General features: G+C 44.1%; 2 protein-coding genes across 3 annotated transcripts; one reads left to right on the top strand and one right to left on the bottom strand.

The window, feature by feature from the left end:
- Positions 1-6,756: 6,756 nt before the first annotated feature.
- Positions 6,757-8,088, bottom strand: LOC119351875 (G-type lectin S-receptor-like serine/threonine-protein kinase At1g34300). Its single transcript, XM_037618663.1, has 3 exons — positions 8,073-8,088; positions 7,649-7,982; positions 6,757-7,420 (listed from the first exon to the last, which is right to left on the bottom strand). The coding sequence occupies exons 1-3, from the start codon at positions 8,086-8,088 to the stop codon at positions 6,757-6,759; spliced, it is 1,014 nt and encodes a 337-aa protein (XP_037474560.1).
- A 4,740-nt stretch (positions 8,089-12,828) lies between these two features.
- Positions 12,829-18,681, top strand: LOC119356248. 2 transcript variants are annotated; one of them, XM_037623186.1, is made up of 8 exons: positions 12,829-13,316; positions 14,108-15,497; positions 16,965-17,212; positions 17,289-17,492; positions 17,586-17,678; positions 17,748-17,855; positions 17,940-18,293; positions 18,383-18,681. In XM_037623186.1, exons 1-8 carry the CDS (start codon positions 12,903-12,905, stop codon positions 18,434-18,436), a joined length of 2,865 nt encoding a protein of 954 aa, XP_037479083.1. In that variant the 5' UTR covers positions 12,829-12,902; the 3' UTR covers positions 18,437-18,681. The 2 variants fall into 2 exon arrangements, with proteins under 2 accessions (XP_037479083.1, XP_037479084.1); XM_037623187.1 differs by having other exon boundaries at positions 14,192-15,497.
- The last annotated feature ends 860 nt before the right edge of the window (positions 18,682-19,541 follow it).

Genomic DNA, 19,541 nt, shown 5'->3' on the forward strand with positions numbered 1-19,541 from the left:
AGCAATGATGCGGATTGGATCCGTGATCTGAGGTTTATCCTCATTGCTGCATAGAAGAATTATGTCCTTGATGCACCGCTAGGTGACGGACCTATTGCAGGAGCAGATGCAGACGTTATGAACGTTTGGCTAGCTCAATATGATGACTACTTGATAGTTTAGTGCACCATGCTTAATGGCTTAGAATCCGGACTTCAAAGACGTTTTGAACGTCATGGAGCATATGAGATGTTCCAGGAGTTGAAGTTAACATTTCAAGCAAATACCCGAGTTGAGAGATATGAAGTCTCCAACAAGTTCTATAGCTAAAAGATGGAGGAGAATCGCTCAACTAGTGAGCATGTGCTCAAATTGTCTGAGTACTACAATCGCTTGAATCAAGTGGGAGTTAATCTTCCAGATAAGATAGTGATTGACAGAATTCTCTAGTCACCATCACCAAGTTAGTAGAACTTCGTGATGAACTATGATATGCAAGGGATAACGGAAACGATTCCCAAGCTCTTCGTAATGCGGAAATTGATGAAGGTAGAAATCGAGAAAAACATCAAATGTTGATGGTAGACAAGACCACTAGTTTCAAGAAAAGGGCAGAGGGAAGAAGGGGAACTTCAAGAAGAACAGCAAGCAAGTTGCTGCTCAAGTGAAGAAGCCCAAGTCTGGTCCTAAGCCTGAGACTAAGTGTTTCTACTGCAAAGGGACTGGTCACTGGAAGCGGAACTACCCCAAGTGATTGGCAGATAAGAAGGATGGCAAAGTGAACATAAGTATATTTGATATACATGTTATTGATGTGTACTTTACTAGTGTTTATAGCAACCCCTCAGTATTTGATACTAGTTCAGTTGCTAAGATGAGTAACTCGAAACGGGAGTTGCAGAATAAACAGAGACTAGTTAAGGGTGAAGTGACGATGTGTGTTGGAAGTGGTTCCAAGATTGATATGATCATCATCGCACACTCCCTATACTTTCGGGATTAGTGTTGAACCTGAATAAGTGTTATTTGGTGTTTGCATTGAGCATGAATATGATTTGATCATGTTTATTGTAATACGGTTATTCATTTAAGTAAGAGAATAAATTGTTGTTCTGTTTACATGAATAAAACCTTATATGGTTACACACCCAATGAAAATAGTTCGTTGGATCTAGATCGTAGTGATACACATAATCATAATATTGAAACCAAAAGATGCAAAGTTAATAATGATAGTGCAACTTATTTGTGGCACTGCCGTTTAGGTCATATTGGTGTAAAGCGCATGAAGAAACTCCATGCTAATGGGTTTTTGGAATCACTTGATTATGAATCAGTTGATGCTTGTGAACCATGCCTCATAGGCAAAATGACTAAAACTCCATTCTCCGGAACTATGGAGCGAGCAACTGACTTATTGGAAATAATACATACTGATGTATGAGATCCGATGAGTGTTAAGGCTCGTGGCGGGTATCATTATTTTCTGACCTTCACAGATAATTTGAGCAGATATGGGTATATCTACTTAATGAAACACAAGTCTGAAATATTTGAAAAGTTCAAAGAATTTCAGAGTGAAGTGGAGAATCATCGTAACAAGAAAATAAAAGTTTCTACGATATGATCGCAGAGGTAAAATATTTGAGCTACGAGTCTGGCCTTCAGTTAAAACAATGTGAAATAGTTTCACTACTCACGCCACCTGGAACACCACAGCATAATGGTGTGTCCGAACGTCATAACCGTACTTTATTAGATATGGTGCAAACTATGATGTCTCTTACCAATCTACCACTATCGTTTTGGGATTATGCATTAGTGACAGCTGCATTCACGTTAAATAGGGCACCATCTAAATCCGTTGAGACGACACCATATGAACTATGGTTTGACAAGAAACCTAAGCTGTCGTTCCTTAAAGTTTGAGGTTGCGATGCTTATGTGAAAAAAAACTTCAACCTGATAAGCTCGAACCCAAATTGGAGAAATGTGTCTTCATAGGATATCCAAAGGAAACTATTGGACACACCTTCTATCACAGATCCGAAGGCAAGGCTTTTGTTGCTAAATTCGGAAACTTTCTAGAGAAGGAGTTTCTCTCGAAAGAAGTGAGTGGGAGGAAAGTAGAACTTGACGAGGTAACTGTACCTTCTCCCTTATTGGACAGTAGTTCATCACAGAAATCTGTTCTTGAGACTACTACACCAATTAGTGAGGAAGCTAATGATGATGATCATGTAACTTCAGATCAAGTTACTACCGAATCTCGTAGGTAAACCAGAGTGAGATCTGCACCAGAGTGGTACGGTAATCCTGTTCTGGAAGTCATGTTACTAGACCATGACGAACTTGCGAACTATGAGGAATCGATGATGAGCCCAGATTCCGTGAAATGGTTTGAGGCCATGAAATCTGAGATATGATCCATGTATGAGAACAAAGTATGGACTTTGATGGATTTACCCGATGATCGGCAAGCCATAGAAAATAAATGGATCTTCAAGAGGAAGACGGACGCTGATAGTAGTATTACTATCTACAAAGCTAGACTTGTCGAAAAAGGTTTTTGACAAAGTTCAAGGTGTTGACTATGATGAAATTTTCTCACTCGTAGCGATGCTTAAGTCTGTCCAAATCATGTTAGCAATTGCCGCATTTTTATGAAATCTGGCAAATGGATAAACAAAACTACATTCCTTGATGGATTTAAAGAAGAGTTGTATATGATGCAATCAGAAGGTTTTGTCAATCCTAAAGGTGCTAACAAAATATGCAAGCTCCAACGATCCATCTATGGACTGGTGCAAGCATCTCGGAGTTGGAATATACGTTTTGATAAGTTGATCAAAGCATATAGTTTATACAGACTTGCGGTGAAGCCTGTATTTACAAGAAAGTGAGTGGGAGCACTACAGCATTTCTGATAAGTATATGTGAATGACATATTGTTGATCGGAAATAATGTAGAATTATTCTGCAAAGCATAAAGGAGTGTTTTGAAAGAAGTTTTTCAAAGAAAGACCTCGGTGAAGCTGCTTACATATTGAGCATCAAGATCTATAGAGATAGATCAAGACGCTTGATAAGTTTTTTCAATGAGTACATACCTTGACAAGATTTTGAAGTAGTTCAAAATGGAACAGTCAAAGAAAGAATTATTGCCTGTGTTACAAGGTGTGAAGTTGAGTAAGACTCAAAGCCCGACCACGGCAGAAAATAGAATGAGAATGAAAATCATTCCCTATGCCTTGGCCATAGGTTCTATAAAGTATGCCATGCTGTGTACCAGACCTATTGTATACCCTACACTAATTTTGGCAAGGGAGTACAATAGTGATCTAGGAGTAGATCACTGGACAGCGGTCAAATTTATCCTTGGTGGAATAAGGATATGTTTCCCGATTATGGAGGTGACAAAAGGTTCGTCGTAAAAGGGTTACGCCGATACAAGTTTTGGCACTGATCCGGATGACTCTTAGTCTTCATCTGGATACATATTGAAAGTGGGAGCAATTAGCTAAAGTAGCTCCGTGCAGAGCATTCTAGACATAGAAAATTGCAAAATACTTACGGATCTGAATATGGCAGACCCGTTGACTAAACTTCTCTCACAGGCAAAACATGATCACACCTTAGTACTCTTTGGGTGCTAATCACATAGCAATGTGAACTAGATTACTGACTCTAGTAAACCCTTTGGGTGTTGGTCACATATCGATGTGAACTATGGGTGTTAACCTCATAAAGATGTGAACTATTGATGTTAGATCACATGGCGATGTGAACTAGATTATTGACTCTAGTGCAAGTGGGAGACTGAAGGAAATATGCCCTAGAGGCAATAATAAAGTTATTATTTATTTCCTTATTTCATGATAAATGTTTATTATTCATGCTAGAATTGTATTAACCGGAAACATAATACATGTGTGAATACATAGACAAACAGAGTGTCACTAGTATGCCTCTACTTGACTAGCTCGTTAATCAAAGATGGTTATGTTTCCTAACCATAGACAAAGAGTTGTTATTTGATTAACGGGATCACATCATTAGGAGAATGATGTGATTGACTTGACCCATTCCGTTAGCTTAGCACTCGATCGTTTAGTATGTTGCTATTGCTTTCTTCATGACTTATACATGTTCCTATGACTATGAGATTATGCAACTCCCGTTTATCGGAGGAACACTTTGTGTGCTACCAAACGTCACATCATAACTGGGTGATTATAAAGGAGCTCTACAGGTGTCTCCAAAGGTACATGTTGGGTTGGCGTATTTCGAGATTAGGATTTGTCACTCCGATTGTCGGAGAGGTATCTCTGGGCCCTCTCGGTAATGCACATCACCTAAGCCTTGCAAGCATTGCTACTAATGAGTTAGTTGCGAGATGATGTATTACGGAATGAGTAAAGAGACTTGCCGGTAACAAGATTGAACTAGGTATTGAGATACCGACGATCGAATCTCGGGCAAGTAACATACCGATGACAAAGGGAACAACGTATGTTGTTATGCGGTCTGACCGATAAAAGATCTTCATAGAATATGTAGGAGCCAATATGAGCATCCAGGTTCCGCTATTGGTTATTGACCGGAGACATGTCTCGGTCATGTCTACATTGTTCTCGAACCCGTAGGGTCCGCACGCTTAAGGTTTCGATGACAGTTATATTATGAGTTTATGAGTTTTGATGTACCGAAGGAGTTCGGAGTCCCGGATGGGATCGGGGACATGACGAGGAGTCTCGAAATGGTCGAGACATAAAGATTGATATATTGGAAGCCTATATTTGGATATCGGAAGTGTTCCGGGTGAAATCGGGATTTTACCGGAGTACCGGGAGGTTACCGGACCCCCCCGGGAGGTATATGGGCCTTAGTGGGCCTTAGTGGAAGAGAGTAGAGGTGGTCAGGGCTGGGCCGCGCGCCCCTCCCCCTAGTCCGAATAGGACAAGGAGAGGGGGGCGGCGCCCCCCCTTCCTTCTCTCTCTCCTCTTTCCCCCTTCCCGAATCCTATTCCAACTAGGAAAGGGGGGGGAATCCTACTCCCGGAAGGAGTAGGACTCCTCCTGGCGCGCCCTGTCCTAGCCGGCCGCACCCCCCCCTTTGATCCTTTATATACGGAGGCAAGGGGCACCCCTAGAGACACAAGTTGATCCACGTGATCATATTCTTAGCCGTGTGCGGTGCCCCCTTCCACCATAGTCCTCGATAATATTGTAGCGGTGCTTAGGCGAAGCCCTGCGACGGTAGTACATCAAGATCGTCACCACGCCGTCGTGCTAACGGAACTCTTCCCCGACACTTTGCTGGATCGGAGTCCGGGGATCGTCATCGAGCTGAACGTGTGCTAGAACTCGGAGGTGCCGTAGTTTCGGTGCTTGATCGGTCGGGCCGTGAAGACGTACGACTACATCAACCATGTTGTGCTAACGCTTCCGTTGTCGATCTACAAGGGTACGTAGATTACACTCTCCCCTCTCGTTGCTATGCATCACCATGATCTTGCGTGTGCGTAGGAATTTTTTTGAAATTACTACGTTACCCAACACTCGTCCTCATCGGCATCCCCTGCTTGTACATCTTGAGCCGCCATATCGCTCCTTGGCGACGAGCTCCGGATACATCCTGCAAAATTCGGCCATGTAATATTCATCGGCGCACGCTACCTCGGGCCTATTGAAGGCCTCCTAGTTCCCCCGCAACACGGGATGGGAGACCAATCATGGGTCATTATCAACGGCTGCCGGGACCTCATGGCTGCTGATGGGGAAGTCAATCTTCGCTCAACTATTGTAGAGGGCCATCGTCTTCTTGTCGTGCACCCTCGCCACCAGCTCTGTCACCTGGAAGGAGCCTAGCCAGTACCAAACGCCGATGTCCGTGTCCCCCACAATCGTGGCGGCACACCATGGTACTTCTTCTTAGGCGACAGTAGTGGCAGGTCGGCGAAGGAGCGGGAGGGGGCGCCCTGCCGGCCTTGGGTCGGCTGCGCGCCGCGATGGATCCGCGCTTCGAATTAGTGGCAGTGTTCTCCAATGGCTAGATCCTGCCATCGACGTCGGGCGATTGGAGTCATGGTATGAGGTGTGGGGTGGTTGTGGTTGTGGTGGCAGGCGAGAGCGCCGGCAGGGGATGTGGGGTGGGTTTGGGCCTTCGTGTGGTGCACACGAGGAAGGATGGCGACACGGGAAGGGATTTCCCCCCTGGAGAAACGTCCCTACTCGAGTAAATATAAGCAATGACAACGACGATGAGTAAATTTTTCCTCCTCTGAAGGTGATAAAGGATCAGCCAGGTGCGGTTTAACCCCTCAAAACCGGATTTTTACTCCTTTAACTAGGTTTGAGGGATCAGCTATAGATGCTCTTAGCATGTCTTTTTTGGTGTATCGTCCCTTTTTCTCTCTCTTAATAACTTGGCTATGCGTGTTTTCGATGTCTTGGAGTAGTTTGTTCACATTGTACTAATGTATATGCCATAATTGGTATATATACACATTTTATACGAAAACACTAAAAATATGACGTCAAATTTTTAGGCATGATAAATATCACGTTTTTCATGTCAATTTGTATTGGTGAGATGATGGCAAATTTAGTTTGCAAGCACAATAATTTTCTGACTAAAAATAATTAAGACGGATTTGTCCGCCAACTAAACTTGTCATCCTCAAAGAATATAATTTGCCGTGGCCAAAAATCTGACATCAAGTTTCTAGTGGAGTCCTTAAGCTATTGCCTTTTGATTGGAAAAATAAAATCGTACTCAACTATTCACGGCGACCACGGAGTGATCGCGTCTTGAGCCACTCCCAACAATGGTGCTCGCTCGACCATTTGACGTCCACGCCACCTCCGGCACAGCCATGAGATGCTGGAACGGATTCGGCGGAGGAGGAATGTCCATCTCCCCTTCCAGCATCTTCACCACGCTGCCCATGGTCGGCCTCGCCTCCGGCAGCTGCTGCACGCACCAGAACGCCACCTCGCACATGCTCCTCGCCGTCTCCCTGCCCTTCTCCTCCTCCGCGCTGCCACGGCTATCAACGACCTCCGCGAGCTCGCCACACTCGTATTTGGTCCACACCAGCTTTGGGAACCACCGCCGGCTCTCCGGCGCTGCTTCGTCGAAGTTCCTCCTCCGGCCGAGGATCTCGAACAGGAGGATGCCGAAGCTGTACACGTCGCACTTCTCGGTGACGCCCACCTGCATCCACAGCTCCGGCGCGGCGTACCCGGGTGTGCCGCGCATCACCGAGACGGTGGCGTCCGTGTCCGCCCGGTTCGTCAGCTGCGCGAGTCCAAAGCCGGCCACCTTGGGAGCGAGGCCGACTTCGAGGAGCACGTTGCCGGGCTTGACGTCGTAGTGCACGATCTTTTGCTGGCACTCCTCGTGGAGGTACCGGAGGCCCCTCGCGACGCCGACGGCGATGCCGCGCAGCGTCGGGAATCCCACGGCGGCGACGGCAGAGTCGAAAAGGTAGGCGTCGAGCGCGCCACGCTCCATGTGCTCGTACACCAGCGCGCGCACGTCGGCGTCGAAGCAGAAGCCGAAGAGCCTCACGAGGTTGACGTGGTGGGTCCTCCCGATGGTGCTCACCTCGGCCATGAACTCCTTGGAGCTCCCGTCCTCGCGGCCGGCGTGGAGGCGCTTCACGGCGACCGCGAGGCCGTTCGGGAGCACGCCCCTGTACACGACCCCCGAGCCCCCGGCGCCGATCCTGGCCGAGTAGTTGTTGGTGAAGCCCCAGAGCTGCCGCGCGGTGAACCGGATGGGCTTGTCGCCACCGATCTTCTCGAGGAACCCCTCCACGGTGGCGTCCCGTATCTGCGAGTCCGGCACCACCGCGTACAGCGCCGTACCAGCAGTGCTCCCCGCCGTCTTGACGCTCGCGGCGACGATGCTGATGGCGGGGACGTCGTGCTTCTTGACGTGCCTGTACACGACGTAGACCACGGCGACGGTTGCTCCGAAGCTCAGTACCATGCCAACTGCGACAGCGACAAGAACATACACGCATGAGCAAAATGTTTAGTAGTAGAACGAATTTGGATTCCAAATATTTAGGTTTGCGCGCTCACCGACGGCAATGGCCATGACATGAAGGGACTGAAGGCGGCGGCGGCCTCTTTGCCACCATCGTCGTAAGATCCAACTTCATTTGTAGCAGCGGTAGTTCCTTGGTGACATCGACGAGGGTCGTGACTTCTTGATCCGACGACGACGTTTCCATAAATTAAGTTTTTGCACTCTTGTATGTACTGATGTACTATCAACCACGGTATTATTATGGGCAATTTCGTGGAAATTGTCTTTAATCCTCTTGAATTGATCGAACAAACGGATCATTGTCTGCTATTTTGAGGTTCTGATTTTGAGATGGTCGATTGGTAAGTTTGTAGTCGAGTACAGTTGCAAGTCAATGCTTCCATGCTCTGCTCTTGTTCCCACAAAACTGCACTATTTGAGAGATATTCCCTCTGTCCGAAAAAAGCTTGTCCCTTGTCCCTCAAATGGATGTATTAGTGCTAGATACATCCATTTGAGGGACAAGTTTGAGACAAGTTTTTCCTAACAAAGGGAGTAGTATTTGGGAGCCTAGCAAACAGATTGTCGTATGCAAGGGCACCCAAGTTTTGGTTTCTGATGCCTCTCGCCGACGCCGACGCCGGTCTACCTCGTCTCCTGTGGTCTTAAGGCCATGAAGACGTGGTGGATCTTGACCCTTGCCGGCAGGAGGTCTTTCTTTTTACTCACGCTCAAAAAGACGAGACGACAACGATTCTCTCAAGATGGAATAAGATTCTCATCGCCTAGCCCCCGCCCCGGTGGTGCTTCTAGCATCGTCGGTGGCCGTGTGGATGTTTGTCTTCGGCTGATCACGCGGGATTTGATCCGCGGTTGTCTTGGGTTGATCCACATGGATCCGGTCTTCGTTAGTCCGTGTTTATGTGTCTACAGGTTGGATCCTTCCAATCTATGATTCTTTTCATCGACAGCGGTTGTCGTTTTAGTGCCCTGGTCCTATAGAGTCTTAGCACGACGACTCCTTGACTATCTAGGTTTGTCCGGCTCTAATAAGGAAGGGACGATGACGGCGACACGCTTCTACTCGCTCTAGTGCTTGGATGGTCTATGGACTTGAATGTATTTTACTTCTAGTGATCTACGAATTTGGACGTGTTTTTTTATGTTCCTTGTACTGCTTCCACAGTTGATGAATAGATTTGACACCCCAAAAGATTGTACTGTTTGCTACTCACACAGCTTAAACTTTCAAATGCAATTAGCGTTACTAGTAAGTGTGTACGTGCAACGCACGTCTATTTAAACTAATAAGTGTGCACATGCAACACACGTCTATTTGGATTGACACACTATACTATAAACTTAATACAAGACAATTTATTCATAAATTTGAATTTTTTCCTATAAAATACACAATCTCTTATTCCCTACTCGTACAAACAATTTGAAATATCGTTTCTCCTTAATCAACATGTCTCTTGTATTAAAAGACCACCCAGTGTTCCCAATGTATAAAACTCAAAATTATTTAGAAGATTTATCATGATCCTCCATATGCACACATTTATGCAAGTATAATTATACATGAAAATGTCACTTAGGACAAGCTAAGGAACCGTTTCAGTGCCAACAAACTCCAGTCAAGAATTATTATTACAAATTGAGTGTCAACCATAATAGTGGGAAGAGACCTCTATGGTTTGTTGAAAAGAGGAAGCCATTGTCAGATAGAAAAGTGTAGAGATGTCTTGACTGCATAGAATCAGCTGTGAAACAAGACAAAAAAATGCTAGTTGGACCATCCGATTCTACTATTGCACACAAGTGTCGTAATGTCTGGAAGCAAGAAAAGTGACTTATTTTATTATGAAAATAGAACATGTAAACCAAATAAAAATTACAGTGATAAATTGCATAATTATACTTGTTGTTCACTGGACAAAAGTATTAACACGACAACTTGGAACAGTTACTTAAGTACTACACATTTATTTAAGGGCTCAACATTCTAAAATTTTGGTAATATAACAAATACCCTCTCAGTTCGTAGTAATAATGATATGAAGATAAATAATTTGGAAATGGTCTTCAACATGCGTAGGCTACCACTTGTAAGAATAACAGTGGCAAAAAAAGGCCAACAAATGCCGGTTTAGAAACAAAAAAAACTGCAGGCATGCTTCCAATTTTAGCAACTCTAGTGGATAAAACATACCTTACCTCTCAAGTCAGGAAATAGTCAAATGAAAAAATGTACTTCTTATAAGTAGTAGAGATGAAGTCATAAGGATCATGATTCAAGATATTCGGAGAAACATGGTTGCTCTCTCTGTATAATGCGAACCCGTCACCTCTACCAAAGTGGTCTTGCGTAGTATGTAATGCAGAGTGCAATAATGAAATAAAATGAATGATATGAGAATTTACCATGACCACAAAATATCCTATATTCGTCATCATAATCAACATGCATTTTTTGCTTCTCTTGTATGTGGTCCAAGTTTTCTATCAGAAAGCATGTTAACTCAACTGTAGATAAGGACGGTATGAAAATGCTCATGTAAAATTACAATTGCCATGTATCTGTTGAACAAACAAATACACTTATGCAAACTTCAGGTTTTTTTTAGTAAAACTTATGCGAACTTTATTTATTTTTCACTAAAACTTATGCAAACTTCTGGGTTTTTTTCCATGTAATTTCATGACTGCAAGTAAAGTCTTGGTTCAGCGAATTTGTCTGTGAGTTCACTATATAGTCGTGAGTTGGCCATGTAATAACCGGTAGTCAGTATTTAAAAAACAGGGATGTCTGTTGTAGGTACGCGAAAATCAGTGAAAAAATAAAGAAAGAAAGAAGGCATTGGTTGCCTGAAACCCAACTGTGTGTGTTCCAGCGCGCCTCTGTTTCTCATTGCCTCATCTCTAGTTCCTATAGTTCTAGATTTTTCACCACCGGCGAGGTAGCGATGACAGTAAAAAAACAACACTCGGTGCTTACTTGATTAGTGCGTGCGTGCGGCGCGTTCACGTGAAGGCGAGCGTCTCCGTCATTCAGGCCTACGAGCGGCCGCGGCGACCGTGTCCTCGGACCAGCTGGGTGGCGTTGTCGATGCAGGTGAATCAGTCGTCCAGCTTTGAGGCGGCGCCCTCCATGCACCGGGGCGCCCCCACTTGATTTTTTTGGCCCGCTTATACTGGTCCAGAATACTCAGCGTTGCCCCCATTTGAAGGGCGTCGGCGGTGGGTGGTTGTCAGCGTGGGTATTGTGGACGGAGCTGAAGTTGACGCGGATGCCGGTGGTTCCCGGAGAGCATGCCAGGACGTGGACGAAGTCGTTGCAGTAAGTAGAAAAGTGACCTGGCCTCCAGGCAGAAGACGAAAGCGGCGACGTCACGTGTGTGTTCGGAGGAAGCCGCGGCTACTCCTCGCATGTCTCCCACTGTGGCTCGCGTGGGTGGTGGGCTGGTGACGGCAGGCAACTCGCGATCGCGATTTCCGAGACGATAGGATGCGCTTGCGATTAGTTTTCTAATAATTAGATGCGTTCATGATTAGTTATCTAATAGGATTCATCCGTGATTAGTTTCCTAATAATTAGATGCGTCCACGATTAATTTCCTAATAGGATGCACGCGTGATTATTTTTCTAATAATAGGATGCGCCCGTGATTAGTTTCCTAATAATAAGATGCGTTTGTGATTAGTTTCTTAATAATTAGATGCGATCGTGATTAGTTTCTTAATAGGAGTGTCCGTGATTATAGTTTCCTAATTGACCGGACATGGACTTTCATATTTTGCTCCGCGGTGGAGTACGATCAGTCAATGTAAATTGCTAAATGCACACAGAGAACAAATTAGATTAAGGCTAGCCGTTAGATTGAGTTTAGTGGGACTAATCATGCGGTGATAATGTATCCATGTACTTTTGTGGGGTGCACTTAAAAAAGATAATGTTTGCTTTTTTATAAGTAGTATAGATTGCTGACAGTGTAGCGCTAGGCACGATATCAAGTGTTTCCCGGGGAGAATATCACATGATACCATCCTTTAGGTGATACCTTCATGTTATTTAGAAAAACAATTTAATTGTTTTAAAAAAATTCTAAAAATAATTTTGGGTGTTCACATCACATGAATGTACAATCCCTAAAGTTTTCGGGTCCAAATTGGAGATATCTCTTGAGCAATAAAAAAGACAAATTCAACATGAATAGTGTTAGAAAAGATAAAAGTCAAAACATCACTATTCACATCCAAATTTGTCTTTTTTGTTTCTTGATGTCTATTTAGAATTTGGACCTGAAATTTTTAAGGTTTATACATTCGTGCAATTTTCATAATTTTTTGAGACATTTAAAATTGATTTTTCTTAAAATGATATCATGATATCACCTAAGGGGTGGGATCATGTGATATTCTCATGTTTCCTAAATGTTGGTTACAGCCGGACATAGCAAATATGGCTCCCTATACGTCCGTGGGTGTGTCCAGGCGCCCCCATAGTAAATATTTGGGTTGAAGATGAGATGCCGGTCAACCCAAACGTTTGAGTCTCGTTTAAGAGGCCTGTCTGGGATCAAAAAATCATGACTGATCAATGACCGGGCGGCCGGCCCGAACGTATGAGGCGGATTTGAGAGGTCTAACTGTAGATACTCCTACGAAATTCTTCAGCACTGAAGAGCGTCGGTTTTTATTTCACTCTCTGTGTCTCTAGAGAGAGAAAAAAAGAGTCTATTTTGCTCGGGTGGGGAGCAAAACCTAGGCGGAGTGTCTCTAGAAAGAAAGCGCACACTGCAACAGTTTTCCCCCAGAGCGCCGCCGTCGAAAGCGAAACTCGCCGTCGCCGTCACCATCGCCATCGCCGTCGAGCGGCCATGGCGCCGCCGCGGCAGGACTCCCCTGAGGGTTTGGAGGTGCAGTGCGCGGGGTGCGGCGAGACGCTGGAGGTGGACCCGGGCCTGACGGAGTTCATCTGCCCGGACTGCGCCACGCCGCAGTCGCTCCCGCCGGAGCTCATGCCGCCGCCGCCGCCGCGGCGGAAGGCGCTGCCCCTGCCCCGCGCGGCCGCCGACGTCCGGGGCGCGCGGCTCCCGTGCGGCTCCTGCGGCGCGCTCCTGAGCGTGCCCGTCGGGCTGGCGCGCTGCGCCTGCCCGGTCTGCGGCGCCGAGCTCGCCGTCGACACCGCGCGGCTCCGGCATTACCTCCTCTCGTCCGCTACGGCGGAGGGCGCCGTGCCCGTGGTGCCACTCGGCGACCCCTCGGCCCCACCCATCCTCCAAGCCCAGCAGGTATGCTATCGTCAAGGTGCTATTGCAGTTTCAGGCGTAGTTCAGTTGCTAGTATGCCTTTGGTTGAGAAAGGTGGAAATTTGTTCTTAGTGTTAAACAATTTCACATTTTTACCGAACGTTGATATGTGTTCACCAAACTGATAAACGATTTGTTTAATTAGTTTATTGTGAACAGTAAATCTATTTCCAGTTTTCCACACTACAATATGTAGCTAGGGTCTATCTAACAAAGCTGTTTTACTTCATATCAATTGAAATGTTGAGCTTACCGGCTATCTGTAAGTTGTATGCATCAAAGGATAGCCCATGTGTGGAACTGGAGCATTTGCATTTTCAAGGCCTTCCTTATGGTTATGCCCCTGTGTATGAATGAGATGGGGGTAGGGAAAAAACATGCAAACGGGTATTCGGTTGAAATAAAGAGTTCTTTACTTTGGTCAATCTTGGTAGATTTGAGGAGTTGTAGGTGTTACAGGCTTTCAGCCTGACTAATAAATGTGTAGATTGCTAGATCAGTAAAGTGATGCACTATGAGTGGAGAAAGTGTTGTTGCAGAGTGCAAGGTGTTCCTACATGCTTGGCACCCAGCTTGTGTACGAGTCGAGAATGGATGCAGTCTGAACTAAACCAATTTTTTTTAATGATTGCCAGCTTATAATCTGAGCCAAGTTTTCTTAGTATGAGCTCATTACATTACATTGAAGCATATTATCATTGTTATTAGAAGTATGCTACACTTTTGTATCTAAATTAATAGTGTACTTTTTTTGTGCTTCTATTGCAATGCAGGTGCGGCAAGAACATCCTAATTTTGGGATTCGTGCAGGACTTTTGTGGACAGATCCTGATAATCGGACAAATTGTATGGGACAGGTACAAACAAATCAGCCAAATCAGCTTATTCCAGAGCAGGCAGATCTGGATAATCCTGGTTCTACGATTGAGAGAGGGGAGGTACATGATGTCAGTGGGGAGGTACATGATGTCAATGGGATTTTTGCTAAGCGGACAAGCATGTATTCAGTTGGCCCTGGAATTGTTAGTCCCGAAAGGAGACATGAAGAGCCTCAAAATCATGACCGCCATCAGGCGCAAGTTCAATCTTCCACAACACGTATAAATTGCAGAACTGGGCGATCTACTGCCCCCCAAACTGTAAATATAGAAAAGAGGCAGCTGCTCACTCCCGATCAGACCATACAACAGGCAGAAAAACAGCCTTCTTGTCGTGCAATATGTACAGAGAAGGCTCATGCAGAGGATGCAGATGGGGTGATTCATGTCCAGGAAAAGCAACAACAGCGTGTCAGCCAGGTAAATCATACAGAAGAATTATGCACTCAGGCGGCCAATGAGATAATTACAAGGGACAACAATGGAACGAGAGTCGGGTATGCAGCTTGCAGTGATGCTGCATTTGCAGAGAGGAGGAAGGTGCATGAAGCAAATGACGCTATAAAACAGGTGCAAAGAAAACAATCTGATTCAACGGTTCATATGGAACCGGAAAATGAAGTGATCCATGTAGAAAAGGAACACTCAAAATCTTTCAGTTGCAGAACCCCCAAGCAGAAAAAGAAGGGTTTGACAGCTGCTTCCAATCCAGGCCTTCAACTTAGGCGCAGCAAACGTTTGGTGAAAGATTCACCTGCTTCCATAGACCAAGAACCTGTTCAAAATGTGTTTCTTGAGAGTCAAGAAGGAACTTCGATTAGCCACATACCAGCCACCGTCAGAGTCAGTGAACCAACAGAAAGTGATTCTGATTCACTGCATGCTGGTTCTCCAGAACAGAGTGAACCAACAGAAAATGATCCTGATTGGCAGCATGCTGGTTCTCCAGAACAGAGTTTATCGGACTCTCCAGATATTGATAGAATCATCAACAATATAAAGCCTAGTCCACCCCCTCCCTGTGAGATGCATGAACCAAGCTCTAACAAGTTAGACAGCCCTCATTTAACTACACCAACTTCTAATTCAGATCTCAACTTGTCCGATCCCGAGCAGTTTGCACGTAATTACATCCCCCTTGAGGTTAGGAAGGCCCTTCCAGCGCTGAGATCTAATTCATTGTTTGAGCATACCATGTCCCAGGCAAGCTATGGCGAGGCAAGCCTGCATGATTTAACTGATTCAGAAGGAGACGACCCTTGTAGCCCGACTCTCCAGAATGTTGGTAATTTGCGCCTTGCCCTTCACTCATATTATCCTGTGTGTGCCATTGTGCAGAATTAACCTCCTCTAAAGAGGGTTCCTTTTGAGGGAACATAAATATAAGCAATATTATTACAGCAATGATAAATAGAGTTATGAAATCAGTAAGCTTATATAGCTGGTGAACTCAATGTTACCTTTTCTTACATTTTGTTAACATTTTTGCTAAAGCACATCTAGATGTGCCATAAGTATTGCACATCTAAGTCATATGTCATTGATCTTACATTGAGATCCGTGTGAATATTTTTTTCTCTTTTTTCTTTTTCTTTTTATGCTTGATTCACTCACTTAGATGTGCAATAACTAGAGCACATCTAGATGTGCCCTAGACACACCCATTTGTTAATGCTTAGTCATGCCAGAATGGCAACTTTATCCAAGTTTGAGTGGATCCATCACATCGAAGGGTTTGCTATGAGAGGAACTTGGGACGTTAAACATTGTTCTTTCTACATGACAGGACACCAGGTGTTTGATCTGTTGTTGAGAGGTAGTGTAAATAGGAAAGATAATAAGGATGTGATTTTATCTGAACCCAGTTTAATTTCCAAATGCTATTTATTTCCTTATTTGTACTCTTCGATATTTAGACCATGAACATGTACTTTCACGTTCTCCAGATAAATAATAGCGGCCCCTAAAATTAAGCTGCATAACAAGGGCAGCTGAGCAATGGTGGTGCTTGTAATAGAGTAACTTTGCTGTTCGGTGTAATCAGTTGTATTGGAGGATCAGAGTTCAATTTCAGGTCATAATGAAACTTTGGGTTCTTGGCTCACTGGCTAGTGGCTAACTTCTGGACTTGTGCGTCCAAAGTCAAATCGCAGAATTTAAACAATATATTTAGGGTCTCTTTGGATTTAACGCATCTCAAAAGAAAAGTGATGCCTTTGGAGAGAGAAAAGGATGGAAAATGAACAGGAAAAACAGAAGAATGAGATATAACATATCTCAGACATAAGGAATTAAGAATCACGCCTTTGGATCTCAAAAGTCAAAATATTAGAATTTTGGAAGTGATGCCTTTGGATGCTTTACAGAGAAGGAGATAGGGGCATGTGCTGCTGTGTTCAACTCCAGCCAGGCTCCCAAAACCTTATATCGCAGAAGGATACAATTTGTTTCCTTGGACTGGTCATGCATAGACAAATGAGCTCAAAATTGAGTAGTTTTACTAGGTTTATGCCAGTTCAAATTAGGTATCACGTGAGAAGTATCTGACTGTCTTAACCAGACTAGTTCCCTCTTTTTCGTTGACTGAACCATTTGGGCCAGGCCTTCTTTATCATTTATAATTATATGATAAGTTATAAGACTCTAGGCAATTTACCATTTCCAAGCCAGATAGTGTCAGATCCTGCATACAATTCAGATACTCCTACAGTTATTTTGGTTGTTCGTATATCTGATTTGTTTTTTCAAGCAGGTACCAAGAGAAACCACAAACGTCTCCGTTGTGGTCTGAAACTCAGTCTTGAGGTGTGGACCTTGCCTAAAGGTGTGCGCATACCGGTTTCATTGAACACTTCAGGTGAACCTGTTGGAAAAGCGGCAGGCACCCTAAGTAACTTTTTGTGTGCAATAGCACGAGATGGCGTATTGGCACCGCTAACATATCATGATTGGAGGCGTGTTCCGGAGAAAAACAAGAATATAATCTGGCATATTGTCAAGGTATAAATAAATATTGCTGTTTTTTTTGTGTGTGTGGCTGTACCTCTTCTTTAATAGCCTTTGTTTATTGGTGTAGCTCAAATTTGACATTGCTCCGGTTGGTGAGTTATGGATCATGAAGTCCTTAGGAAAGAGGTGGAGGAGTTGGAAATCTTTCTTGAAACTACAACACTACGATACTCATGAGACGGAAGAGGAACGCCTTGCTGATCGAAATCCTCGTGTTCTCAAAGAACAGTGGCAATTTCTAGTTGCATATTGGAGTACTGAAAAGGCGAAGGTATTACTGGAAATTATACTTTCGTGTGTGGCTGAGCTTGATTTGCAAGTTTTACGCTTGTTGAATTATTGTTATATTTCTCTCTGATCTCAGGCCGCAAGTGCTCGCAGTAAAGCTTGTCAGTCAAATGTGGTCGCTCATCATACTGCAGGAACAAAGAGCTTTGCAAGGATAATCGAGGAGGAGGTAATTCAAAGTTGCTTCTGTTGCTTTCGCGATCGATGATGTATTTATTGTGTTAATTTGTGTGCGCAGAAGCAAAAACGGCCTAACAAGGACGGGCCCAGTGTTGAGGATCTGTTCATAATGACTCATACACCCAAGAATGGGAAACCTATGAAGAAGGCAACAGCTGATGCCATTGTGAGACACAAGAAAATAAGCTTACTAAATGAATTTGTTTTGTGGATCGTGCACATAAGAGCTGAAGTTCCGTTGTATGTGCAGGCACGACTTCGTAAGCAGGTAGAGAGTTCAGGAGGTGATTCTGCTGCACATGACTCCTCGAAGGTCCCACGAGGGAAGGCAGTCCTGCAGGCATCCTTCAAGGAAGCCATGGAGGCTAAACGCAGAGCTGAAGACGAGGCATCGGCGCTGAAGGAAAAAATGATGGCAATGGAAGAAAGCCAGAGAAAGATGCAGGAAGATTTGGCGAATATGAAGAGTGCAGTTAGCGCTATACACAAGACGGCACCAACTGGTGACTTGCAAGGTCAACAAATGCACAAAAAAACGCCTGTTAGTAAAAACTCTCAAGACGAGCCAACAGGTGGACCATCGTTTCCTCCAGGTTTCGCAAAGGTAATGCTCCTCTCTAGCTACAATGCTGACTGGCTCATTGCAGAACATATACAGCCATTTACATAACCTGTATCACCGTTATGATTCAGAATCCGAATCCTTCACAACCCACGCGGCGTTCAAAACGGGCCAAGCGCTCGTGAAACTTCATCGATATGTTGATGTCCCCTGACGTTATGATCATTTGACACCACCTCGTCAGCAGCTTCGATCTTCACTCAACATGCAATGCATGTCAACGGATCTAAGAAATGAATGAGAAAGAGGGCGAGCCTTTAGCTGCTTGTTCATGTGTAATCTTTTGTCTGTTAGTTGCTGACTTGTTGTAAACTGTTGACCTTGGATCATGATATTGTGCATATTATGTCATGACATGATTTATCTTGTACTCTCTCCGTTCCTAAATCTTTGTCTTTCTAGAGATTTTAACAAGTGACTACACACGGAGTAAAATGAGTGAATCTACACTAAAATATGTCTATATACATCCGTATGTGGTAGTCCATTTGAAATCTTTAAAAAGGCAAATATTTAGAAACGAAGGGAGTATCATTGTACTACTTTATTTATTTGTGTACTTTGTGCTTCATCTGCAATTTTCATTGCTCGTTACTGTGGGTCTTTGCTTTCGAGTTCCTCAGGGTGCTAACGGTATTCTCAAAACGGAGATAGTAAAAGTAATAGAAGGGCATGTACAACGGTCGATAAGATATTCTTATCTTGAACCTTGCATGTAACTTAGAGATGATAAAAAAACATGTCTACAATGGGATATTTCTTAACCTTATCTCAATAACTAGTTATTTCTAAAAACATGTTGACACATATTGTCTTAAGAGATCATCTCTTAAATAAGAGAAGACAAATTTTTTTTTTGATTTCTCTCTCCTCCACCTCAGCATTTATTCTACGTGCCACTGCTAAGATAGCACCATTGTACATGCCCTAAGTATTTCTAGAAAATTACAACTTTGACCATTGAACTTTACTACATTTTTTAATTTATAAAACTCATAAGAAATGTACAATGTGAAAGCATTTATAGATAAACTCACATGTACATGATTTTCTAACCACCATATAAACAACAAGTTATAGCTTGGTTGAAAGTTAGGTTCACTTCTTTGCTAGCATTATTGACATGCCAGCGGTTGGTGAGGGTCTCAGATCCAACGAAGGCCCTCAAATCCTCCCCATATGTCCGAACATGGACAGATCAAACACCCTCATTTGTCCAGATTATAAAAC

This window comes from Triticum dicoccoides, chromosome 2A (genome assembly GCF_002162155.2).
Source record: "Triticum dicoccoides isolate Atlit2015 ecotype Zavitan chromosome 2A, WEW_v2.0, whole genome shotgun sequence".
Taxonomy (NCBI): Eukaryota; Viridiplantae; Streptophyta; class Magnoliopsida; order Poales; family Poaceae; genus Triticum; species Triticum dicoccoides.